At 45.1% G+C, this 15,893-nt stretch overlaps 1 protein-coding gene across 2 annotated transcripts in view; it reads right to left on the bottom strand.

Annotated features, from left to right (window-relative positions):
• Positions 1 to 15,525, bottom strand: part of IL17RE (interleukin 17 receptor E) — a 39,765-nt gene extending 24,240 nt beyond the window's left edge. Inside the window, exons 1-4 of one of the 2 annotated variants that reach the window (XM_039333356.1) lie at positions 15,224 to 15,525; positions 8,882 to 8,897; positions 4,603 to 4,758; positions 2,148 to 2,251 (exon numbers count right to left, since the gene is read on the bottom strand). In XM_039333356.1, coding sequence (XP_039189290.1) covers positions 2,148 to 2,251; positions 4,603 to 4,758; positions 8,882 to 8,897; positions 15,224 to 15,340 — 393 coding nt within the window. In that variant the 5' untranslated portion in view covers positions 15,341 to 15,525. Of the gene's footprint in view, positions 1 to 2,147; positions 2,252 to 4,602; positions 5,373 to 8,881; positions 8,898 to 15,223 lie in introns of those variants that run through there. The other variant, XM_039333357.1, reaches the window with a different exon arrangement.
• Between the last annotated feature and the right edge of the window lie 368 nt (positions 15,526 to 15,893).

Below are 15,893 nucleotides of genomic sequence, written 5' to 3'. Positions count from 1 at the left end.
CTACCTATTCATTGATTTACTGATAAGATTTATATTTCCCCTTTTTCTCCTGAAACTGAAGGAGGCACATGCTCTTTCGAGTTGGGTTGAGGGATGACAGACCCAAAGCTTGAAGATGGCTGAAGATGGACTTCAGCCAATTCTCCTACAGCCTACAGTGCAGCCACACAATTGCCTAACTTCATGCTCAAGGATGACTTATGAATTGCTTTTCAAGATAATGTACTGACGATGCAGCTTCTCCTCACCAGCCTCGTGAATCATCCTCAGCATCTACTTCCAGGGTCAGGATAACTGTCTGTCACCTCATCCTTGTGAATCAGGCACCACTGAACAGAGTCTAAACCAGGGGTAGTCAACCTTGGCTCTTTTATGACTCGTGGACTTCAACTTCCAGAATTCCTGAGCCAGCTGTACTGGCTCAGGAATTCTGGGAGTTGAAGTCCACGAGTCATAAAAGAGCCAAGGTTGACTACCCCTAAACCAAAAGAGGAGAGCCCTCTTGCTATACTGGGCATGCAGCTGATCCATTTGATGGGAAGGGGCTTCTCAGTTAAATAGAAAAAGACAACATCTCCTATGATAATAGGACTGCACTTCATCCCTGGATCTATAGGTTTATAAAGATCAAGTCTAGAAGAGGTTAGAAGAGGCAGAAATTCTACACCTACAGGTTTCCCTGGAGGGAACAAGCAGAGTACTTAACTCACTGAATTTCTGCCTGTTATACAACTTGTATTGGTACAGATAGTCCTCGACTTATTACCACAATTGAGCCCAACTTTTCTGTTGTCTGAAATGGTATAAGATCTCCTGCTTGGACCAGAAGACCTCCAAGGTCCCTTCCAACTCTGTTATTCTATTATTAAGACAGTTGTTAAATGAGTTTTGCCCCATTTTACGACCTTCTTTTGCCACAGTTGTTAAGCGAATCACTGCAGTTGTTAAGTTAGTAACCTGGCTGTTAAGTGAATCTGGCTTCCCCATGGACCTTGCTTGCCAGAAGCTCACAAAAGGTGGTCACATGACCCTGAGGCACTGCAACCGTCATAAATACGAGTCAGTTGCCAAGCATCCGAATTTTAATCACGTGACCATGGGGATGCTGCAACAGTCATAATGTGAAAAATGGTCCTAAGTCATTTATTTCAGTCACTGTAGCTTTGAATGGTCACTGAACAAACAGTGGTAAGTCGAGAACTACCTGTACATGCGCCATCCTTGGGGAAAACAGCTGCCAATGCAAGGGATTTCATCCCTCAGGGTTGAAAGGGCTTAGGGAAGCAACCTTGAGATGTGGTACTAACCAGCAGTTTCAAAAATGGGTTGAACCAGTTCATGAATTCAAGGGGATCAATGGCTATTAGCCTTGATGTCAATGTGGTTGAAGGCCATCTGCTGGAAGTTTACAGATAATCCTCAGCTATAACCACAATTGAGCCCAAAATTTCTGTGGCTAAGCAAGACAGTTATTAAGTGAGCTTTGCCCCATTTCACCAACCTTTCAAGCCATGATTGTTAAGTGAATCGCTGCAGTTGTTAAGTTAGTAACACGGTTGTTAAATGATTCTGCCTTCCTCACTGACTTTATGTCAGGCTATGAATCCTATTGATACTTTGCTTGCCAGAAGGTCGCAAAAAAGGATCGCGTGAAGCCAGGACTCTGCAACCGTCATAAATACATGCCAGTTGCCAAGCATCCAAATTTTGATCACGTGACCATGGGGATGCTGCAGTGGTCGTAAGTGTGAAAAACAGTCATAAGCCAGTGCCACAGAAATTTTGAACAGTCACTAAGCAAATGGTTGTAAGCCGAGGACTACCTGTCGGGGGCTTCCTTGTGCTGTGGTTGGCCACTGTGAGAAAAAAAACTGCTGGACTAGATGGGTCAATCTAGAACAGTGGTTCTCAACCTTTCTAATGCCGCGACCCCATAATACAGTTCCCCATGTTGTGGTGATCCCCAACCACTTATACATCACCGGGTGCCAGGGGCGTGGCCAAAGAAAAGGGGGGAAAAATGGCGGACAGCCTTGTTTGGCGACCCCCGTGAAATGGTCGTTCGATCCCAAATGGGGTCCCGACCCACAGGTTGAGAAGCACTGATCTAGAAGAACCGTACTTATGTTTTTGTGCTGTTAGGTTACCTCAGGCCCTGTAGAGTTCTGATGCTCCCGCCTTTTCAAGACCTGAAGCCTGCCGTAACGGTTAGAACTTGCCACGAGAAAATCCAATTCTAAGCCTCCAATACCTAAAGTTAAAACAAACAAGAAGGGAAGATCTTATCTCCCAATTTTCCCAAATATGGTGACCTCCACGTATTTTATAATTTACTTTGCATTATTTATGTCAGGGATGTCAAACTCAATTTTACTGAGGGCCGCGTCAGCATTATGGTTGCCCTCAAAGGGCCAGCTGCTGTCCCCTTCTCTCCCTCAGGCTTGCCCCTTCGACATCTCTCCTCTCCTCCTTATTGCCTTCTCTCCCCCCTCACTCCTCCTCCTTCTCACCAAAACCCCTCCTTTTATATCCTCTCCTCTCCTCCCCCATGGGTTCACTCACTGCCCGGCTGGCCTTTTCACGCTCATCATTTGGAGCTGTATGAGCTGATTCTGGGTCGCCGTCCAGGCCTGGCAGCCCCACAGCTCCATCTGACTCTTCCCTGAAGACTGCATGCGGCTGCCAGCCATCCCCGAGGCTGCTGGAAGCCCTGATCAGCTGGAGCCACGGGTGCCAATCCTCTGCCTCAGCAGAGACCCAGCAACACCACAGCTCCAACTGATTCTCTCCCAGACCTCTCTGGTGCTGCCGCCACTTCAGCTCACCCCTCCTGCTACATACTCAATCACCCACTCCAACTAGTCTGCTTTCGGGACAGATCTAAACCATCATGGGCCAGATATGGCCCACAGGCTTTGAGTTTGACATGTCTGATTTATGTGTTTATTGGATTCACAGGTAGTCCTTGAGTTACAACCACAATTGAGCCCAAAATTTCTGTTGTTAAGGGAGACATGAGTTAAGTGACTTTTGTCCCATTTTACGACCTTTCTTGCCACAGTTTTTCAGTGAATCCCTGCAGCTGATAAGTTAGTACAGTAGTGGCGAACCTATGGCACGAGTGCCAGAGGCGGCACTCAGAGCCCTCTCTGTGGGCACTCACGCCGTCGCCCCAGACCTACCTCCCCCCATGGCCCCCTCCTCACCAGCAGCCCCTCCAGAGGAAAGTTAAATAACTCAGCACTATTTTTCCCAATGTTGTTAAAGAGATGTCATAAATCCATAAAAGTGTAAGTAGTCCTCAACATACCACAATTGGGACCAGAATTTACAATAAGCAAGGCTGTTGCGAAGTGAATCCCTCCCAATTTTACCTTTGTGACTGTGGTTAAGTGAATCACAAGGTTGTTAAGCAAATCCAGCTTCCCCCATTAACGTTCCTTGTTGGAAGCCAGTTAGGAAGATCACAAATGATGGTTACATGACATATGTCACTTTTTTCAGTGTCATTGTAACTTCAAATGGTCACTAAACAAATGGTTTGTAAGTCAAGAACTATCTGTAATTCTATTGATGATGGAATTGAGCCATCTCTTTCCAACAAAAATCAACCCACCTGACTTCATTCTCCCAGGACAGGGGTAGGCAACCTTGGCTCTTTGATGACTCGTGGGTGAATAATAAAAGAGCCAAGGTTGCCTATCCCTGTCCCAGGAGAACCACTGGGTTGTTTCCCATTTCCTCAAAGTAGATGTGTAGAATTTGTAGATACAGCGCCGATTTTTGGGAGTAGCCTCCTGCTTGACTAGAAGCTGGCCCCTACATGATGCTTAGGATGAGGAGAGTTCTTTTCTATCCTTCCAGACAGCCCTCAAGTCTCGGGATGACTGCTGGGATAGGGCAAGCTCAAAATGCGAGCTGCATCAGGGAAGTATAGCTGTGGGATGGTTTAATCATTGCTTGTTTTATATTGTTTTGTCAGTTGTAAGCTGCCCAGGATTGGTTTTAAGATGGGGCAGCTACACAGATGTTTTAAGCAAATACTATAATATTAAATTAAATGAATAAAATAATGTATTAGAGCAGTGGTTCTCAACCTTTTTAATGCCACGACCCCCCAACCGGTCGTAAGTCGAGGACTACTCAACCAGTCGTAAGTCGAGGACTACTCAACTGGTGCAGCACCGTTTGCAGAATGGGACTTTTGGCGGGCTCAGCAGGGCAGAGACAGCCTGGATAATTCCTATTGGCTTTTGAAAGCCAATAGAATTAGACTCTATTCAAGAGAGAGAGAGAGAGTCAAAAGCCAATAGAATAAAAGGGAGTAGCACAGCTAAGGAAAAGGGGGGAAAAATGGCAGACTGCGTTGTTTGGCAACCCCCGTGAAATGGTCGTTCGACCCCAAATGGGGTCCCGACCCACAGGTTGAGAACCACTGTATTAGAGCCTTTTCCTGAGAAAGGCGTTCCCATTCCAGCCTGACCTATAACACGCCAAATATTCTATCGAGATTCTCCCAAATATTGCAGCCTCAACAAGCCAGGTTGTTCTTCAGCAATCTAGTCCCCCTCTTCAACACCTTCAATCTGGGCCCCATCATACCTGTAGAGTTCAAGGCCACGTAGACCTGCAGACAGGTCTGCTCTTCATGCTTGCAACATGGAACTGTGCTTAGGAGAAGGGCCGGCAACAGCTGAGATGGGCTTTCCTGCAGCTTGGGCTGGCATTGGGAACAGAGGCTGGGTAGATCTCCTTCTCCTGTTGAAGAGAGTGAAAACTGAATGAAAGGCAGAGACAATTTTTCTAATGCCAAGGGTAGAGAGATAAATAGGGAGAGAGGAAATCAGTGGAGTCGCAGGAAAGATGCAGATGGGCCCAGGACAGGGTTGTCCACAGGGATCCAAAAATTCAAATGACCCATGTAAAAAAAGCTGGAGCTTTCATCATATGGTTACAGTCCTCATGTTGACTTTTTCAACCTTCTTCTTTGTAGACATCCATGATCCACCATAAAAATGAACTCCAAATCAAATTAAAAAGACAACTCCTTCAAATCAAACTTAAATCTTAGTATATTGTATTTTCTTAGCAGGAGTATGGAAGCGGTTGGCCATTGCTAACTTCCAGGCAGATTTTTGTTGTTGTTGTTGTTGTTGATTGGTTTCTTCCCAGTCTAACCTACAAACGAAATGTTGCTTGGTGGCCTCCTATCCAGGTTCTAACCAGATCTAGTCTTGCTTAGCTCCAGATCAATTCCAGCAGGTATAGTGCTATTATAGCATATGTGTACCATCACTCCTCTCTTTCCTATCACTTAAGTCAGGGGTGTCAAAGTCAATTTCACTGAGGGCCGCATCAGCATTGTGGTTGCTCTGGGGTGCCCGGGGGGGGGGCATGGCCAGAGTGGGTGCAGCCTACTGGGTGGGCGTGGATGGAGTGGGTGTGGCCTACTGGGTGGATATGGCCAGTTCTACATCGTTCACGTCAAGGGTGCCTCTGGGGGCCTGGGCAGGAGTGCGACAGATCTAAGGGTCTCTGGCAGAAGGGGGTGGGACTGGGGCAACTGCCAAGGCATGGTCCACCAGGGCAAATGCCAAGATGGCCACCAAAAAATTGTACATTGGCTCCCAGCCGGCCTGGGCCAGGGCCAAGGCAGCGGGGGCCGTTCCCTCACTGTTTCCAGGATGGCTTCGCGGATGAAACCATGGGCCGCATCTGGCCCCCGGGCCTTGTGTTTGACATGTCTGACTTAAGTACTGTGGTTCAGCAACAGCAGTTTTAGAAAAGCTCTAGAGACAAACCCAGAGGCTTGGGGGCCACATACAGCTTAAGTCAGTACCTTCTAATACAGAGGAAAGAGCAGCAAATCAGGCCCATAATAAATTATAGAAGAAGGATGCCAAATTTGTAGAGCAGTATTAACCTTGGCCACATTAAGATGCAGGGATTTCTACACCCAGAATTCCTCTGTCAGAATGCTGAGAAATAGTGAATTAAAGCTAGTAAGTGGCAGACAATGAGTTCTAGCCCTGCACTAGACCCAAAGCCAGCTGAGTGACTTGGGCCAATCCCTCTCTCTCAGCCTTAGAAAGAAGGTGGCAAGGGCAAACTGCTTCTGAAATCTTGACAAGAAAACCACAAATATTTACCCAGGCAGCCACCAGAAATGAAAAACTGACTCAAAGGCACACACACACACACACACACACACACACACACACACACACACATCCCACTGAACTTCCTAAAAAAAAAGATTTAAAAACTATAATTTAATAAGAGTGTGTAGTAGAGGCCTGAATCTCAACACCCGATCTTGAGGCCACGTTGGGCCTCAATTCAAATTTTTAAACTGTGTTGCCTTTCTGGGTTGCTATGTGTTTCAATCTGTCAATTGTGTTATCTTCCTTGGTTGCCGTGTGTTTTAAGCTTATTATTTATGATATGGTAGCAAACATTTTTGATTTTGCCATCCAGACTTATTTGTTGAGATGGAAATCCACATGAATTGAATAATGACTTAAATAAATACGCACACAGGAAAACTGAACTGTAAACAAGTTCTAGGGCAAAGTTTACATTAATCCCCACGCAACCTTTCTCCCTGAAAGTGTTGGGGTGTGTAAGGCAACAAAGGTGTAAGACAACAAAGTGCAATGCGTATGTCTCTGTAGAAGGAGAACTGACAAGAAGGGCCTTCCAATAACTCCCAGGAAAAACCCTTGTATGTTTATCTACTCCCTGGTAAGTGACAATGGAGGAACATTGTCCATGGGGTCACGATGGGTCGGTCAGGACTTTGCAACTAATAACAAGTGACATTAAAGGACTGACCCGTTTGAATGCTCTTGGTGACACGTTTACCTGGTTTATAATCAACTTATGCTTGATTACAATTTGTTTGATTTTGTCTTTGCCCAATGTGCAAACTCAGCCATTATCTTCCTTTTCTTGTAATCCTTAAATACACAAATACATTTACAGACTGGATAAGGAAGCATGTTTGGATTCCTAACTGGCATTATAGTGTCAATACAATAGCCGATTGTTATGTCTATTTACAATGGCTACTTGCACATGTTCCAAAGGAAGGAGGACAGAAGTAAAATAGAGCAGGATTTCTGTAAGATTAGCACTTAACATAGAAAAGAACAAGTCATCTACTACAGGAAGGGCATGGATTTCTTCTCTGATTCTCCAAAGCAACCAGCACACTTGATTGACTGCGTTCACACGGTGCTAAAGCAGGATGCTTTAAAGCAGGGGTTCTCAACCTTGGCAACTTTAAGACTTGTGGACTTCAACTCCCAGAATTCCTCAGCCAACAAAGCTGGCTGAGGAATTCTGGGAGTTGAAGTCCACAAGTCTTAAAGTTGCCAAGGTTGAGAACCCCTGCTTTAAAGAAAAATAATTTGTTTTGGTTCACACAGACTAATAAACCAATAATGAGTGAGTTTACACATCATGCTAAGCTGCAAAAAAAAAAAAAACAACCCAAATTGCATTACAGATAATCCTTGACGTAAGACCACAATTGGGACTGTTTAGCGACTGTTCAAAGTTGCAGTGGTGCTGAAAAAAGTGACCGATGATCAGTCCTTGCACTGACAATGATCACAGCATCTCTATGGTCACACATCAAAATCTGGGCCCTTGGCAACCGGCATGGATTTATGATGGTTGCAGTGTCCCAGGGTCATGTGATCGCCATTTGCAACCTCGTCATTTGACTTCCAACAAGCAAAGTCAATGGCGGAAGCCAGGTTCACTTTATTAACACCTGTCTCCTTAATGTCTATTAATGATTTCCTTAACGACCATAGCAAAAATGGTCAGAAAATGAGGCGCAACAACTGCCTTGCTTAGCAATGAATTTCCGGTCTGAATTAAGGTTTAAGTCAAGGACTACCTTCCAGGTGAATGTGTGGAGAAGGAGGATGGAACTGATATATTTCATCTTTCCCCTATTTCTCTAGCCTATGAGAGAGAGAGAGTAGTAACTATCTATAGTAATAGAGTGAGAGAACTGATTCTGAAATTCTCATTGCATTGTTTTATAGGCACCACCAGTCCCTCAAAGGATCTTGTGTTTAAAAAGCGCCTCCATAGCACTCAAAGGCACTTCAGAAAGTTCTAGTCAGTCACTACATGGGCAGGGGCTACTGCAGAAGGCCGGGGTCTGATCTCGCCAGCAGCCCATGCCAAAGTCACCACCAAAGGTCACGGTCACTATTCAATGTGGAGGGAGCATTTTCGGAGCAACCTCAATTGTCCAATTGGAGTTGTGCAAAATCCCAGCCCGAGGACATCATCAGAACTTCTCAACGGCAAGAGAAGAGGGAAAATGCAACTTTCAAATTTAGTTTGAAAGGAATAACATCCAAATGGTAGAATGATAATTTTTTTTTAAAAAAAAAGTCAACGGGGTTATCTTCCTGCCATGGGTAAGAGGACATGTTACAACAGCACTAAAATCAAAAAGCCATCCAAAATCCATGAGGGCAAGTTTAACAGATTTGTGGTGGTATACCACTGCTCTCAAGTCATTGTGCCTTGCAATCAAATGTGCATTAGTTGTCTACTAATAAAGGAGAATATGTGTAGCTCAGGGTTGAAGTGAAGTGCTCTCTGAGCTTGGTTGTTTTCTTGTAGATGTTTCATTACCCAAAGTAGGTAACATCATCAGTGCTAGTCAAGATAGTCAATCCGATGAGAGCACCAAGGACCTCTCATCGGTTGTCTACTCCAACCTCAACCCAATGCAGTGAGATCTCCGGTCTTCACTCCTCACTCAGTTCCCAATTGCTGTCTCCATCACCCTACAACCCCAGGCTCAAATTCAACATAGACAGTAGTTCCATAAAAATGTTAATTTTCTTACCATAAATACTGCAATCCTGAAAAACAAGAAAGAAAGGTAGAATTAGAAGGGGAACATTAAATCAAAGGCCTCTCTTTTTAAAACAAAACATTCACCCCAAGTAAACAAGTTGTCTAAGCCCCCTTGGGGGGGGGGCTTAAGAGTGTGTATTGAGTGTGCATTGTGCAGATTGCTGAAATATTTACTGGCTTTTGACCAACTCTTGCTGAGTCCAGAGGTGACAAGATATAAAGAAACAACTTCTTCTTCACACAACATCTAATACAATTTGGGGACTTTCATCACAACCAAGATACCACGGCCGCTGGTCTTGAAGGCCATCTACACTCTTGTAGGTCATCTACGTGGCTGTGTAAAATCCGTCAGTTGAGAAACGGATGCAACTCCATGGTATCAAAGCACAATTGCTGACATAACCTCCCTGGGGGGGTTTCCATTTGGTTGTGAAGCACCATGCCAAGGGCTTTTCTTAAATTCTTTTGAAAGACACTGCGCTTCCCAGTACTTGAGCAAATCCTAACTCTTCTACGAATGAAGGTATTGGGGGAAATTACTGCAGCTGCCCACATCCCCATGTAATCATGTTACTTGTTTACCGAACTCTGCAATGACTTTAATATGGCCTAATCAAAAAAACAGATCCACCAAATGATCCTCACTCCCCCACCTACACGATCCTCTATTAGTCATTTGCGATCAAAGACAAAATGGAGATCCAGGATAGGAAAGTTAGCTTTCTTTCGATATTTCTCTCTGCGGTTGTTGACAGATGATTCTTATCTCAAGAGACTGGCAATTCACAAGCTGGCTGTTGCTCTTGTTTCATTCTCAGTGTGGGGAGATTTGGCTAGAATGCATTCACTGTGCCCACAGATGTGGTTTTCTGTTCCTGCATGAGGGCAACCTCTGCTCTAACCAAGTGAATGCATAGAGAGAGGCACACCTTCGATTGTGTAACATTTTGCCAGTAACAAATCACTGAAAAACATTTGAGCTGTGTATTTTCGCTGCAACGTTACTCAATCAGGCAGGAGGTTCTGGGCACAAGAAGAAAGCTGAGAATTTAAAGCTGGGATAGACAACCAGATACTTTCAAAACCCACTGGTTATAAAAATCTTAATTAGGAGGCAAAACTCTAGTGATAGAAAACTGGCTCAATTCAACTGATTTTGTTTTCCTTTAGTTTTTACAAAACCCTATTAAGTTCCACCAAACATAGTTTGAAAAACCCCGTTTTGTTTTGGGACTTTATTTGCACCATCCCCAGATCGCTTACCCAAAGCAAGGGAATATGTGAGATATAGTACAAAAAATCTGGAAGGCTCCAATTATAGGGCAACAAATACAGACTTCTATAGGTAGTCCTTGAATTACGACCACAACTGAGCCCAAAAATTAAGGTTGCTAAGTGAGTTTTGCCCCATTTTAAGACTTTTCTTGCCACAGTTGTTAAATGAATCATTGCAGTTGTTAAGTTAATAACATTGTTGTTAAGCGAATCTTGCTTCCCTGTCGACTTTGCTTGTCAGGTCACAAAAGCTGATCACATGACCCCTGGACACAACTGTCATAAATACACGCCAGTTGCCAAGCATCTGAATTTTGATCATGTGACTAAGGGAATGCTGCAAATCTCGTAAATGTGAAAAACGATCATAACACACTTTTTTTAGTGCTGTTGTAACTTTAAAGGGTCACCAAATGAACTGCTGTAAGTCGAGGACTACCTGTACTTACTACGAAGAGTAAGTAACTTACTGCAGACAGTAAAGTTTTGTTTAAATTGTCTCTTGACAGTTTGAGAAATAAAAAGCAAGTTTATCTCATCAACAATGCTAAAGACAAGATGCCTTTGATTTCCTTGTTTCCCCAATACTGTAACCATATCAGTCAACCATCATTATTTTCTTCTTCCCTTCCCATCGCTATTTCCTTTTATGTCATGGCATGTAAGAAGGATGACAACAATTATGATGATGGGTGCATATAACCCCTTAGAACAGTGGTGGCGAACCTATGGCACGGGTGCCAGAGGTGGCACTCGGAGCCCTCTCTCTGGGCACACGTGCCGTTGTCCCAGCCTCGCCTCCTCCCACAACCCCCTCCTCTCCAGCAGCACCCCTGGAGGAGAGTCGCCCCTGAGCATGGCCCACCCAGAGCAGCGCAGCCAAGGACATGGCAGCCAGGCAGCGTAGACAAGTCTCTGCCCTCACACTCCATTGTGCACAGTTGATGCTGCAGGGCGTGGACAGAGGACGTGACCGCCATAGCGCTGCTGGGCTGCCTGCGGTGGGCCCTAGAGGCGGTGAGTGGCCCTGTGGGAAGGCAGGGCAGGGGATGGGGGGCAGAGCAGGAGCAGGGCAGGGGTAGAGTGGGGCAGGGCCAGTTTTGGGGCACTTGGTCTCTAAAAGGTTCGCCATCACTGCCTTAGGAGCTTTTTCAGCTGCAAAGGAGAGGGGTGTAAAAATACTTAATAATTATTTTTGTTGATAAATAAATGAAAGCTGCTAGGAGACACTGCTGGTTTTTTTGACATGGAAAATAAGATGAAGCAAAACATTTCTTCTTTTAAAGGTCCGGGTGTGGTATTAATGTTTAGGGCACAAATACTTGGCTCGAAGACAAACTATCAGGAGAAAAACATGGGAAGCAAGCTCCTGTGTACAATTGTGAGAAAAGGGCACAGCTGAGAAACATTTACCCTACATTAATACCTAATTTAGCTCAAGTGACTACAGTTCACTATTATTACACTACATTAATCCATTTTCAGTAGCAATAGCTACATGAAAATAAATAAAAAGACTTTGAAGCTCTAAACCTGTTTGGGGGTGGGGGGTGGGGGAGGATATTATATAAGCAAGTAAAGTAGAGAATGGGCAGAGAGTCAACAGTTTTTTCTCTTTGCTACAGAAAGTGCCAATTCAAAATTGTCACCTGACGTATTTAAGTAGTCACAAAGTGATTTAGAGCTTCGCAAAGAAGGACAAAATACTAAGCTTCTAGGTGAGATTAACAGAATAAACAGCCTTAATGGGGTAAAAGTATATAGCTGTCAAGGTGGAGGAGGAGAAAGAAAAGGAGAAGGAGAAAAAGGAGGAGAGGGAGGGAGGGAGGGAGGGAGGGAGAGGAAGGGGGAAGGAGAAGGAAAAGGAGAAGACAGGGAGAATTCCGAAAGGGAATTGTGTTTTGGGAAGAAAACAGCTCTTACATTTCCTTGCGCAACACAGGACAACCAACCAATGGAAAGCTTTCCCCACGATCCTGAGAACAACTGTGTCTGCTAAATATCTCCCTGACACTCAACTGTTTTTTTTTTAAAATAGAAGTCCTATAGCAGTGATGGCGAACCTTTTAGAGACCGAGTGCCCAAAACTGCAACCCAAAACCTTATTTATCACCGGGTGCCAAGTGGGCGTGGCCCACTGGGTGGGCATGGCTGTGGTGGTCATGGCAGACTGGGTGGGTGCGGCCAAGGTGGGTGTGGTCACCTCAATGTTGCTCGTGGGGAGGGACGCCTGTGGGGGCCGGGCAGGGATGGGGGAGATCCAAGGGGTCGCTGGCAGGTGGGGTGATGGGCAGGAGGCTCGTTCTGTGGGGTGAGGTGAGGCGAGGCAGGGCGGGGGTGCCATTGTCACAGGGCAAGGCGAGGCAGGGGCTGGGGCGGCTACTGCCTGACACCATCGGGCCCGGCACACAGAGGCCAGCGAGCGCATGGGGGCTGGCAGTGTCCGTCAGCAGCCACAGCCTGCCAGCCCCTCAACCAGTGCACTCTGGGGCTCCGCAGCCCACCGCCAGCAGTTCAGAGAAGCCACCTCTGAGCTGGACAGCCGGCCGACAGCTGAGGAGCCGATGCAGTGGGTCGTGCCCGGTAAAAGGAGAGCATGCGAGGCCAGGAGAGATGGGACGGGAGGGAGGGAGGGAAACCAGCTGTGCTGGGATGCATCTGGCCATGTGGGACCTCGGCGAGTTAGCAGCAGCTGGTTGAAGAGGGACGGTTGCCATCTCTGGGGCATGGCACACGTGCCCACAGAAGGCTCTGAGTGTCACCTCTGGCACACGTGCCAGAGGTTCGCCACCACTGTCCTATAGGCACCCTCCCTTATCTGCAGACTCAACAGAAAAGTATTAGAAAGAATCTACTTCTGTTAATAAATGTACAATTCACAGGTTAGAAGTTATCTGCTTCAATTGATGCAGGAGATATTTTCTTAAACCAATGGCAGCTTCTCCTACCTGCCCTATACACCAATGCAATCCCATCATGAAGTTGTAACAGTGTGAAAGTTTGCTCTCCGTCATTTCCATCACCTTAGTGATAAGGAGAACAGGCTTCTCACTGCCCTTTGATCAATTCCAGTTACTTATTTCTTTAAAGACTTATTCTTTGGGAATGTCTCTTCCTGCCTCCCTTTTTCCCTTTTTGAGTCTCTGCATATCTTCATGCACATTAACCATGGTGTGTGTCTCCAAACCCCCCCCCCATCAGTTTCTCCAGTGTTGAGAGTTGGAAAATTAAAAGGAAGTGGGTGTTTGCACATGTATGTGCACGCAAGAACTTATACTCTCTCACACCCACATTATGAGAACTTTATTAGAAAAAAAAATCTTATCTTTGTTGAATGCAAAAGTTAGCCATAAGGATCTTGGGTTTGACAATGTAGCATAGCTCTTGGAAAGTTGCTATTTGCAGGTTATAATATGGATATTAAGACTGTATCACCTGATCTGATTGCCCATCAAAGGCATGGGACTAGATGCAGGGATTAAGGAGATATTTATTGACTTAATTTTGTTATATTTTAAAACCAATCTACAAGTCAATCTAAACTGTCATTCAAAATTCAAAGTGTTTTGGAACTGAATACTGTAATGTTGTTCATCAGTATTTTTAAACACATTTATTAAGGAAAGACCTGTACATTAAAATGTATGTATATGTGAAAATAATGTATAAAAGGCATTACAAAAGGAATTATTTGCAAAACTGTGAACTTGTAGTAAAACTCAAAGACATGCATATTAAAACACATGCAAATCATAATACTAATTGAACGATCCAGTTCAATGCAATTAACTTTCATCAACAGATTTGCCAAAGAGGAGAGGTGGGGAAAAATCAAAATGGACAAATTTCTTTATTGCTGGGGGGGGTGTGTGCACAACTTTCAGGAAATGTTCAGAGAAATGCAAGCATCTTTAGCAACAAATGAATATATCACTTTGGTGACATAACATGCATACCTTTTAAGATTAATTGTAAGCATTTGAAATTCTCCAAAACTGTGATGTTGTGATGTTTAAAAATTCTTTAACTGCCTCTGCCATACAATAACATACTTTTAAATGGTCATGTACTTCTTTACATGAACATAGCTTCTACTGTATGTAGACAGCTATTCTGCCAATCACAACTGAGATTTTTAAGCTTTTTGTATTCATTCTTTTTTTCCATTGCTCCTTCCCCATTTTCTCTTTCCAATGTTCTGTCAATTTTGTTTGGACTGTTTGAGGAATTATCCAAAGTTCTCAACCATAAATTGATAACTGATTAGCTCTTCACATCATACTAAGTGATAAACTGTTGCACCTTTGTGCTGCTTGTGAAATCAATTATTTCAGCCATGGAGGACTGTGTGTCCTGTGAGCTTTGAGCCCTTACCCTGGCTTGTATTCTTTATGACTAACTCAGCAATGAACTAAATCCATCCTACACGTTCAATCACATTTCCCTTATTATCATTTTACAGCATGAGGCTGAGCTTTAACCTGCAAAACACATTTAAAGGTATGCCGGATCTCAGTTACTAAGAGTAAAAACAACACAGACGAAGGATCAGACTGCATCAAAATTTACGTTTTTTAACAGCTTTGTTGGAGACAGCCAATGAGCCTGTGTCAGTGTTATTCTACACATTATTCTAAAATCTAAAGTTAGTGTTGCTAATGCCATCCGCTGATCACATTCACGATGTTGCTAAACTCAAAGCCTTCAGCTCTTGGACCACACGTGACAATGTGCTTTCCTTCAAACGCATCCAGAGTCAGCCACAAGTTAGCCGAGGAAGTCAAAAGGATAGCTTTTCCTCCTAAGTTCCCATCTCGGAAACCACATGGCTTCAGCCTCTCCACTGCATATCATGCAACAAACAGGCACTGGAGAAAGTGCCCGCTTTCACTACTCCTGGTGGTCTCCATTCCCATGAACCCAGAAGAAACCATCTCCCGAGGTTTTGGTGCCCTCAGCATCTGAACCCTTGCACCCTATGAGAGGAAGACCTCTCTCCTCCACCTCCCAAATTCTTCTCTTCCCCCCCCCCCCCGGAAGAGAATCTCCTTACAAAGTTGGTGAAGACTTCTCCGCAGGTACACGGCCGGTGGGTCTGGAGGGCAGCAGACAGGAGATGCGGTAGGAAGGCGGTGAGGAGCAACAGGACCCTCAGAGTGGGACTCCCCATGGGGTGCAGGCCTAGACCTCAGCTGGGCTGGAACATGGCTGTTGTCAAACAGTCCAAGAGTCAGATCTCGGCAGCGTATCTAGGCCAGGATAGCTGCCAGCGTGTGTCTCCACCCCTTCTTCCCTTGTACACCGCTCTGCCCTGCCCTGCCCTAACCCAACTAGTCTTGCTGGGCTGCATTCTTTGACTGCTGCTGTTCGTGCTGCTGCTGATAAGGACAGCCTGAGTTGCGCAGGGCCGTCACTGGGAGGCGGGGGGGGGCGGGAAAGGTGATTTTTTTCTTCTTCTTCTTCTCCGTCCCGTCCTACAAGGAAAACACGTTAGTCTGTGGTAGTTCACGAAAGCTGCTGTTTTTCAATAAAGTGTACTAGTTGTGGGGGGGGGGGAGAGCTACCAGACGATTTCGACTTCTTCCTGTGGAAATGCAGCCCCCTGAGCTTAGATCAGGAGTAGGCAACCTTGGCTCTTTTATGACTCGTGGACTTCAACTCCCAGAATTCCTGAGCCAGCATGGCTCGGCTTGGAAATTCTCCCTGTCCCCTCAGCATGGCTG

This window comes from Crotalus tigris, unplaced genomic scaffold, assembly GCF_016545835.1.
Source record: "Crotalus tigris isolate CLP2741 ecotype Arizona unplaced genomic scaffold, ASM1654583v1 scf7180000024474.295514, whole genome shotgun sequence".
Taxonomy (NCBI): domain Eukaryota; kingdom Metazoa; phylum Chordata; class Lepidosauria; order Squamata; family Viperidae; genus Crotalus; species Crotalus tigris.
This window is presented reverse-complemented; position numbering and strand designations above follow the sequence as displayed.